The sequence below is a fragment of the Rhodamnia argentea genome, chromosome 1 (genome assembly GCF_020921035.1).
Source record: "Rhodamnia argentea isolate NSW1041297 chromosome 1, ASM2092103v1, whole genome shotgun sequence".
Taxonomy (NCBI): Eukaryota; Viridiplantae; Streptophyta; class Magnoliopsida; order Myrtales; family Myrtaceae; genus Rhodamnia; species Rhodamnia argentea.
Genome location: NC_063150.1, coordinates 996,826 through 1,007,233, shown reverse-complemented (window position 1 = coordinate 1,007,233; position 10,408 = coordinate 996,826). Strand labels below are relative to the sequence as shown.

The window sequence follows — 10,408 nt, the reverse complement described above, 5'->3', positions numbered from 1 at the left end:
TCCACGTCGGTGTTTTCCTACTAAAATTGACCAAGTAGACTCAATGGGCACAAATACGATAAGTTTAGAACTTTTTCGGTAATTCTCCCATTATCCATATGCATCCCTTTATGAAAACATCAATTTCTTTCCAATCATGCTCATCCCCAACTTCTAAATTCTCTTACCCACTCATACACTCCAAACCAACTAAAGACCAAATCACTCAAACTTACGTAAGATGACAAAACGAGTTTCCAAGAAGGGGTAACCTGATCTTTTCACCGTGAAATTTTGCGTTGAAATGCGTGAATACTATCAGTAAAATTAGAGATATCTAAGTGATTGGGATCCCTTTTGGATCGACGTGCCTTGGAACTCTGTCTCTCTTTGGCAGCTCCCTCCTTCATTGGCATTTCATCCAATAAGCTCTCGTTGTCCGTCGTTTAGGTCGAACGTTTTGTACATAATTCATATAAACAAACGTAATCGATCATTGACTCAAAAGTGGAGTTCATTTTTGCGAATCCCACTAACTTCTTTTCAAAATTTCCAGTATAGAAATCGATTGTTCACAAATGAACAAACCAAGAATCTATACCTTGAGAGCAAGATCAAAGAGAGATCTAGTGGTGTGAAAAATTCATTTGTTTGGGTAGGAACTCGCAATAAGCTAAGGAGAGATTAAGTTAGCAAGAATGTGCCATTACTAGCCATTACTACGGCGAAGATACATAGCAGAAACTAGCGATTCAACCAAACCCAAAACTTTGAATTTCTCTGTCACATATCAATTTTCCCCTACATTAGGCACCGACATGCAACACGTCGTGCAGCATAACACAGAGTATATACACCCAAATTGTGTTGGTTATAAATATTTGTCTAGTGACTCGACTCCACTTTAACACTAATCTACGGGCTAATCACTAATTTAGCATGAAAATCCTATCAGTGAGAACAAAACTCTCGCAACGGAAGCATCGAGTGCTAACATTCACAGTATGCACAGAAAATATCGAGCTGCTACATTTCCCATCATCGCCCCAGCTAATACAGCAAGCTAACTAATCTCCAGGCTCAAGATTTGCCCAAAACTTCATTTTGTCGCTGAGCATCAGATTCCGACAAATGAATCAAGCATGTTGTTCGTTGAACATCATGAAAGTCACCCCCCTAATCAGCTTGTAGCAGGTGCTATCTGCTCGAGCCCAGTCCCAAACGACCAAGAAGCTGCAATTGGAAATAGCATGCCATTAATTAGAGATTCGACCAGAGGTTCCTAAGTATGCATACTGTGCTATTTATTACCGTATAGTTGTATACAGTGTATCCGAGGATTGTATGGAACATGAACTAAGCCTGATTGAATGAAATGCTCCAAGAGGGTAACCATCAACACAAACCGTTCACACGTCCCGACAATCTTCCCACAAATTCTAGACCAAATAGCTTCTTCAATGGTCCTTGTTAGTGTCTTTTGAAATTTTCTGATGTCCCCAGACATACGAAAGCAAGTGCTTATGCATGCAAACACAGATTGCTGGCAGTGCCAATGATATGTACATCAATAACACACTAAGCACGTTCTCTTATCAGAAGAAACACGTTGCCAACACAGAATGAATTAAACCACAATCACTCAATTATGCCATCAATCTTCCAAAATAAAGTGGACAAAAAAGGAAGGCTCAGCTATCTTGCAGAAGAGAATAGTCTAATGACATCAAAACTTCATGTCAAGATTAGCAGTTGGAGCGATATGCAGAGATCTCAGGCCCATTATACAGGCCACAACACCTTAATAACGTGAAAGCCTTCTCGTGACATTTAAAATCGGCAATATACAGTGCACTAGTATAAAACGTCTACCCACTGCCTCCTCACAGGGTTTCCATACAATGAACATGTCAATTAGTGACCTAGTCCCATAGGCTTAAGAGTTCAAAATGTCATAAACAATGGTACTAAAACTTTATAAGGCCTGGACACACAAAGACAAGCAACCACAATCTTCTATTAGACCTTGATCACATCATAGACACGGTAGATTAAATGGGTCCCAGGTCTCGCTCACTAATTTCCATCTAGTGTGCATTAAAACATAGAGGTCTCTAACGGCTTTCTTGCTAAGGACTTACCAAAATATTGATCAATGAAAGAAAGAACTGTTAAAACAAGTCTGATGGTCTGACAGTGGTCATGACCATGAATAGATGGGGGGCACGCGAATGTGTTGTGTGTGTGGAAGAAGAGTTACCAAAATTGGATATTGAATAATCCATCCAAGCACCGGAATCTGATAAAGGAACACTTTCACCGACGGCCAAAAACCACTGCATTGAGATAGAGCAAGATGAGAACTTCATGGCTTCTATGTTACTCATAGGTACCATCACTTATAAGTGGGTTTGAAAACCAACCCAAAGAGAACGATGCAGCCATATAGTTCTAAGATGATTCCCAGTATTGGCCAACGAACAAATATTAAGAAGAGCCCCAGAAGGAAAGATGCTGAACCCTACAAATATAAAGGGAGAAATCATGATAAGTACCAGTCGGCCATGAGAAAAAGATGATGACAACACAAAAGATGTGATCAGGCATACCTTGTAGTTTGCTCTGTTTGAAAAAAGTTTCCATATAGAATACCAACCGAGCAGAAGGGCAACCCCGGCCAACCAGAGGATCTAAATCCAGGAAAAAAAAATCTGGCAATGAATTATATTTTCAATATGACTAGGCCAAAAAAAATATCAAAGCAGATGAAAGCCTCACATTCCCAAGAGCTAGTAAGCCCCTGTCAAAGAAAAGAATCACTCCGAGAAAGGAGAAGAAGATGCCAAAACCTATAAGTCCGAGCCCAATCTCTGAAATTTGGAAACAAACAAAAACACACCTTTAGTCTAACTTAACCAAGAAGCAACTAGAACAATGCCTGCAAGCGCGCACATCAATTTTTCGAGCGCAGAGAGAGAGATAGATCCAGAGTTAGCCTTAAACATTTCGAAACCTAGGCGGGTGTTGTATTGCTACATAAATATGCATCAAATAAGACTCATCTACATGACAGATAACCATCCGATTCTTTAACTTGGAATGTCACCCCAGTCAACTTTCGTCGCCAATTTCTACCAAAACTCTACACCGAGAATCATGTCATGAACTTTACAAACGGAAAAAGGAAAGCATTGCAAGCAATTACTAACAAAAATTACAGGGCAAAGAAGGCCACTGACCCAAAAGGCCAGCACACCAGAAGAAAGCTACAAATTTGTGTAGCTCTACGCACACCTACCACGATGCGAGCACCTAAAATTCCCCAAATATTCTAAAGAACGCGTTATCTCATCAAGCGGCTATTGCTTCAGGCAAAGTACGATTGATTGAAACAAAAGTTGCAGATCTGCAGATCGACACTGTAACACCGTATCAAAGAAGTCTCGCGGATCAACCTAATCACAAGGTTTAAGTAGCAACACAACACTGAAAACTCTAACCAGCGCAGAAACCAAAAAGGTCCGCAAGTCAATTGCACTTACTCTTTTGCTCGTCCATTTCAAACGCCATTGGTGATGATCTCGAGCTCGCTCAAGCGAAGGAGACGCAAAGAAAAAGTAAAAAAACAGCAACGAGAAATCCTACGGAAATGACAGACGGCGGTTTTCTGTCGGATCTGCGAAACTGGACTTGTCTGTTACAATTGGGCTTAGGCCCAAAACCCCGATGTCGGGTAAGAAACATTGCATATGGGATTTCGGGGCGGGGCTTAGCTCGGGCGGACTATGGCGGGCCGGACTTTTCTTTGTCCGACCCTTGAGTAACATGTCCATCTGCACCCAATTCGATAATTCTTATTTCTCCGTTTAAATAAGCTTTGAGACATTTCGAGTTTAATAAATGTCTCGCCCCAAGAGGAAATGTAACAATTTTCAAAGCATACGAATGCATTATGTGAATGTGGCATCGACTTGTCAAAATGGATCATAAACTCATTTCTTAACACATATATCATGTATTGTGTTATTTGTACTCAATAAAGAGTTTTAACATAATATGGTGTTAAATGGGTCGTAAATTGATTGACAACTTATTTAGATCCAACTCACATCTATCACTCTTTCTTCATTCTCTCTAGCCCTTACTTGATCTCTCGCTCACTCACTTCGAACCGTCATCTCGGTTTTGGTATGAGTTTTCTTATATTGGATTACATATGAAAGTGTTCTATGTAAAAGGGTCAAGATCGGATATATGATGTGTATGAGTCGGGTCGGGTATGAGTAACTAGATTTGTTGTTGTATGAAAATCTATCAAAACAAGTTAAATGGATTTGTTTGGATCGCACTATTTTCAACTTGACTCACCCGTTTGACAGGTCTAATATGGCACATAGCATCTTAGGGTGCATTTGATTCATCTTTTCCAAGGGACTTGCAGCCTCCAAAGCTCCTTGGGTATGATGAAGTTGGGAGCATGTTGAAATGTTTAGTTTAAGTTTAGGCCGGCCTTGAGAAAATCGAAAGCTCAATGCCGATAGGGATCAACATTGGGCTTTCAGCATTTGGCCAAATGCTAAAAGGTTTTTTTTCCTTTCCAAAACTACCCTCACCAATTCTCTAATTTTTTCATTTTGCCCATCTTTGTTACTATTCATCTTCTTCACCCGAGGGCGACCGATGAGAGTTGAGGCCGACGAATGGCCGGCCACCCGGGTGACGGCCGCCCGACCTCATGCAACCCTCGCCTCGGTCGCGCGACCCTCGGCGCTAGATCCGGCTCACTGGCGCCTTGAGACCATTTCTGATCCGGCGAAGGGTTTAAGTTCTTTAATAAAAAATAAAAAATAAAAAAGTTGCATCCAGAGCCCCTTTGCAAAGTTGTTTTTACTCAATACCATTTAACCCAAAAGCCCATTTTCGGAGGAGTTATTACCGAACGCAATTAGCATTTTCCCAAACCCCTTTAGGCAAAAGGCCTTTACATTTTCTCAAAGACTATTTCAAATATTGAACCAAATGCAGCCTCAATGCTAAGAGCAGTAGAATTTGCTGATGAATCTTGGACAACCGGATCAACCGATCGGCGGAGTGGGACCGAGGGAGTAAGCGTACACCGCCAACTGCTCAGACATTAATTGATGTCTTTAATAATCTTGGGCTAAGGTGCGCATGAATTGATACAATTTTAGATGATCGTGCTCGGGTCAAGACAAAATTGCACCCGCCCAAGATTCAAATTCGAAAGTCCAAAATGGGTTCCGGCCGCCCCAGTTAAGTGCTGCCTAAGGCATGCTTTCAAGGATCGGATGCTCAGTTGGTTCCATCTTTGGTCTGGAATAACGTGACAGCTACGTCGAAATGCAAGTGCTTTTTTCAATGCTTTTGTTCAGAAATCTGCGGCATCCGAGGTTGCATCTTGGTTACTTATGCTGTAGTAGAATGGTGGCTAGGCATATACAAGGAGAAATTAGGGAATGAGACTTACGATACTTGAAAGCACAACTTAGGCAGCACCTAATTGGGGCAACCCACATCTGTTTTGGATTGCCGACGACCATCTAAAGTGGTTGAATCGAATCCACGGAATCGAGAAGGTGGGCTCGTGGTAAGGACTCAACTAGAACTCAATCATACATAATGGAACGACGAGGCTCCCTTAATATAATCTTGAAAGCTTATTTTGAAACCTATGATATGTCTACATGGTTTCAATCCTCGAAACACACAATTCTTTATTTTTGTTTCCCGAGCCACTCTTTAGTTTTCGTTCTATTTCATTTTTTTTTCTTCGAATGGGCCTAGTTTGGTGTTTGTCTAAAGCGTGTAGATATGTGTTTCCGTTACTTTTTATAGCCTAGTTTGCTCGAACTTTTATGGCAAAATATAAAACCAAAACACATCCTCCTCTCGGTTTATCGTTTTCGCCTGCTCCATTTCATATGCGATAATTCATGTTTCCTGCAGATTTCAAATGTTTCATTTTTTGGGGGAAATAACACGTTCTTCCTTGATCTTGCTCGATTAGGGTTTTATAGTACCTCAATCCCCAAGCATATAATGGCATGGTTAACTAATATCCCAACCCAAAGACATAAAGACTAGTTTAGAAAAAGACAAGTGAATATTTTCTTTTCATCAGAAGATAAGTGAATGGTTAACAAGCCAGCTAAGTTGCAACGGGTTGGACGGTGCTCCCTTAGATGATGCCATAATCTCCCTAATATGTGGCATTGGCAACCAAAGTCAAAGAGGAATCTTCCACAGAACTCTCCTGCCGATAATGCGCTAGCTTATGCTTTATAGTTTCAGCGTAAAGCTCGCTGTTAGATCAAAAGATGTCTTATATATATTCTAAAATCGCTCTCTTCCTATTCGATACACAGTTCGGTTCATTCCTGCCTCATTCACCATCCCATAAGCCTACTAGGATCTGCTATTTATTCAGACTTTTATGCTCCGACGATCACTTTCCCGCTCTCGTCGAACCTGGTTGTTACACACAATCATCAGTTTAGATTAAGATAGTGAATAGTTAACACTAACAGACCAGCTAATTTCCAATGGGCTGGGCGGTGCTCTCCGCTAGATGATGGCATAACCTCCCCAGTACGTGACATTCACTACCAAAGTCAAAGAGGGAATCTTCCACGTCTTCTCTTCCACAGCACTCCGCCCATTTGACTATTTGAGCAACCATTTTCGTGTATCTACCACATGGACTGACCTTATTAGCCACATGACAACATGCCCTCTTGTCTTTGCTAAGATAATTTCTTAAATGCATCTACAAAGACAAACATTTTAGCAAGTCAATACACATTGCGAATATTAGCTACAAAGTTATAATAGTGACTGGACAACAGCAGTGCCTTCATTTACTATACTTTATCAAGAGAATGGCGATGTTTTGGTCCCCCACAATCATAGCACTCTGATGAGAGGCTTTTTCTAATCTAAATTGGCACTTGATACATAGGCAAATTAAGTAGGAAGGCCAAGCAATTTGACCAATCAATTCAAGTGATGCTCGAGCTAATTAATTAGCAAAAATTTGAAGAAATCTCAGTTGTTCATCTGTTTCGGATCTCCATGTGGCCTCATCTCATCAATAAGACATATTCTTAATATCTTGTCTACTCATCGACCACCTACTTCGCCATTTGGTAATGTAGAGAATGATGTGGATTCTCGTAGTTTTTGCTGTACTTGTAGGTCCGACGGATTTGTCTAGAAAGCCGTTCTGTACTCACGTCGAGTATTGAGAAAAATCTGGGTTGTGAGTTCTGTACTCATGACCGGTAACTTTCCGTCTTTGTTGTGAGTTTCAATAATACAGGAAATTCCATCACTTGAGTAGCATCGGTCATTTGCCTTCCGGACAACCCCGGCGGCTCGGGCCCGGGGCATGATGGACTCGAAGAGCCTTGTATAACGGCCACGTCATTGTAGAGGGATAGTGAAGATGAGAAGAAGAGGGGAGGGAGTAGAAGAGGTAGAAAGAGATGCGGAGGTGGGTGATCTTGTTGTTGGGTCTCTTTGAGGGCAATGGTGTCCGGACCGTCATGTGCGCCGGAGTAAAAGTGTCCGGAGGCGGTGGTGGTGGTGGCAATGCCAAAGTTGGGCTCCGTCGGCCAGGGCAGAATATGGAGGAGGAGGATTTGTGAGAGACGGATCTATTTGGGTTTTGCCACATTTACCCTTTCTATTTGCCTCGTGGGATCCTTTGTCAATTAAGGAATTCATGTAAAAATACTCATAAAGTTAAAAGAATGTCACGTTAAAGTCTTCGGCTTCCTAACTACGAAACTAAAGATATTGATATCTTAGCAGCATTCCAAGTAACTCCTCAACATAGAGTTGGTCCTGAGGAAGCTGGGGCAAGTCACAGGACTCACTTAAATAGTCAACTTTCAAAAGTTTAAACTAAAATGAGCGTCTGGAAATTTCGAACGAAATTAAGTGCACTGCGAAATTTTGCTATTTTATCAACATAATCTAGAAGAAAAGGAGAAGATTGATTAGATGGGCATCTTGGCTTCCCGCTTTTCCAATTTGTGCTTCCATTTGGCTTGTCTGGCTTTTTTATTTGCTAAATTATTTATATGTTTATCTCAACTGTCTAGCCCCGCCCCCCAGCCCCAAAAAAAAAAAAAATGATTAGGTGGGTTCATTGAGTATGATTTATAATCAATGAGCAGGCTAAGCATACACAAGACATTAAAAAAACTTCATAAAAACGAGTGCTTAAGCAATCATTAAAGAAATTACGTAGTTTTCAATTCATTGATTGATCTCGTGTTCATGCACAATCAGTGCCCTTCAAAATTGCTTTGCTTTAAATAAAGAGTAAATACTCTTAAGAGTTAATACCATGAAAAACCTCAAATTGGTACACAAGTGATAAATTTATCCTAAATTAACTTTTTTACCACGAAAATCCTCAAACTTGTATACTTGTGAAAAATTTACCCTCTATTAAATTGGATTATTACCACGAAAAATTTTAAACTAATACACATGTGACAAATAGAGTGTAAAAATCTCAAGCCGGTACATCCGTCAATTGCCACGTGTTATACAACTTAGCACTTTAACTATTAGATTCACCGAAAACTAACGGAGGGTAAATTTATTATAGATGTATCGGTTTGGGGTAAAATTGTCACAAGTATACTAGTTTGAGGTTTTTTGTGATTAAAAAAAATAGTTAAGGTAAATTTGTCATGAGTATACCAATTTGGGATTTTCTGTGGTATTAACCCCTTAAATAAAATATAATTAACAAGCGCCTCGAGACTTGAGATTAGAAAACACGATAGAGGCAAATTAGATTAGGTACCTTGAAACTTAAGACTTTTAGTTGGTACACTGGGATGTAAAAGATAATTATATCAACAAGAATCAGACGACAACACATATGTAATTACAATTTTGCTAAGTTTGCATTTCATGACTACCTATGTAAAAGTATTTAATATTAGCATAGTACACCTTATATACAGTCGAACCCCTTGTCTCCTTAGTCTATGGAGACAAAATGTCGACTTCACTCTAGCCACTAACCATGCCTTCAGCATCCCCCTTCTATCGGTTAAGATAATGACCTCAGGTGTGGCCAGCTCCTATAGTGTGATGGGCATGTGTACAAGGCTCGAGAACGAATTCACCATCGTAGGGCTGACTAACGATTAATAGCGATTCCGGCTTCATAGCCTCTAATTGAAAATTGACATGGTAAAGAAGTATTGAGCTCATGAATACAAGAGAAAGGTTTCTTTTTATATATTGCGTTCATTCAATTAGTTTCAAATAAGTCATATATTGGCCAGACCAATAAAGAGAGGTGAGGATCCTAAAACTTACCAGATGTTTTGAAACTTATTACTGTGTCAACTGTTTGATGCACTTCTTAAGTAAATCAATGAAATGCGTCACAATAATTAAGTAAAAAAACCAATAAGAAGGCTTTGGTGCAAGGATGTGTCGACCAATTTCTATTGATATGTTGAATATCGAAAAGGATCAAAGAAAAAATTGCCCTCCCTTAGGATTTTTGACATTCACAACTGTATTTCTGGATAATATTACAGAATAGTCTTCGAAGCATGAGTTAAATATCTAGCAATGAACATAGCACGTTCCTTTCATTGTTGTTATGGCGAAAACAACTTCATCGTGTCGTGTCGAGTCTATCTGGTGAATGTTATTTGCATTCACAAATCGGGAGAATTTTCTTAATGGGACGCAAACCAAACCGAAAGAATCTTGGTGGCTGTAATTTGTGCGTCGATCTCCCTCAATTGAAGGGTTGGACCAAAACGTTGTAAGCTCCAATTGTTTGCTTTTATGATTGTCTCTTTCCTTTGTTGGACACAAAAAAGGGCATCCACCGAATACAAGAATTTAACGTCGTAAATCTACTGTCTCTCTATCAGTTAACGAAAAGAATTTTAGTGTCAAAGCGCTTGTCGATTCTAAAATTAGCAAGCCAGTCGGCATGGCGATTTCCTTCCTAAAAGGATTGCTTCTCATATTTTGTCAAGTTATTTTACGATGTCAAATCAACTTCTCTCGTACCGTAGAAGCTACGATGTACTGTAGTTAGGGTGGAAGTATATCTCGGTTTCATCTTTTCAAGTTCCGCGTCTTCCGAATGTTATTCGTGTAAAATCATGCTCGTGAATACGCGGGATTCGAACCGTAGTTTCTCCTTCGAAAACACGAACTCGTCGCGAAAAAGGACATCAAATGAACGAACGATGGGAATTGGACTGAGTGGCTGTGCAAGAATCGTCGCGCATTCAATGTTTCCCCCCTATTCCTAACTGCCAAACGCCCCATCTTAATGCTTGTTGCGCCCTATTGTCGGGCCACCGCGAGAACGTACGATGACATTACTGATCTGAAATGTTTGATGATTCATTTA

General features: G+C 40.2%; 1 protein-coding gene across 1 annotated transcript; it reads right to left on the bottom strand.

Annotated features, from left to right (window-relative positions):
- Positions 1 to 730: 730 nt before the first annotated feature.
- On the bottom strand, positions 731 to 3,682 carry LOC115745321 (vesicle transport protein GOT1). The gene is made up of 6 exons (XM_030680808.2): positions 3,522 to 3,682; positions 2,758 to 2,849; positions 2,589 to 2,669; positions 2,403 to 2,500; positions 2,240 to 2,315; positions 731 to 1,212 (listed from the first exon to the last, which is right to left on the bottom strand). The coding sequence occupies exons 1-6, from the start codon at positions 3,547 to 3,549 to the stop codon at positions 1,177 to 1,179; spliced, it is 411 nt and encodes a 136-aa protein (XP_030536668.1). The 5' UTR covers positions 3,550 to 3,682; the 3' UTR covers positions 731 to 1,176.
- Between the last annotated feature and the right edge of the window lie 6,726 nt (positions 3,683 to 10,408).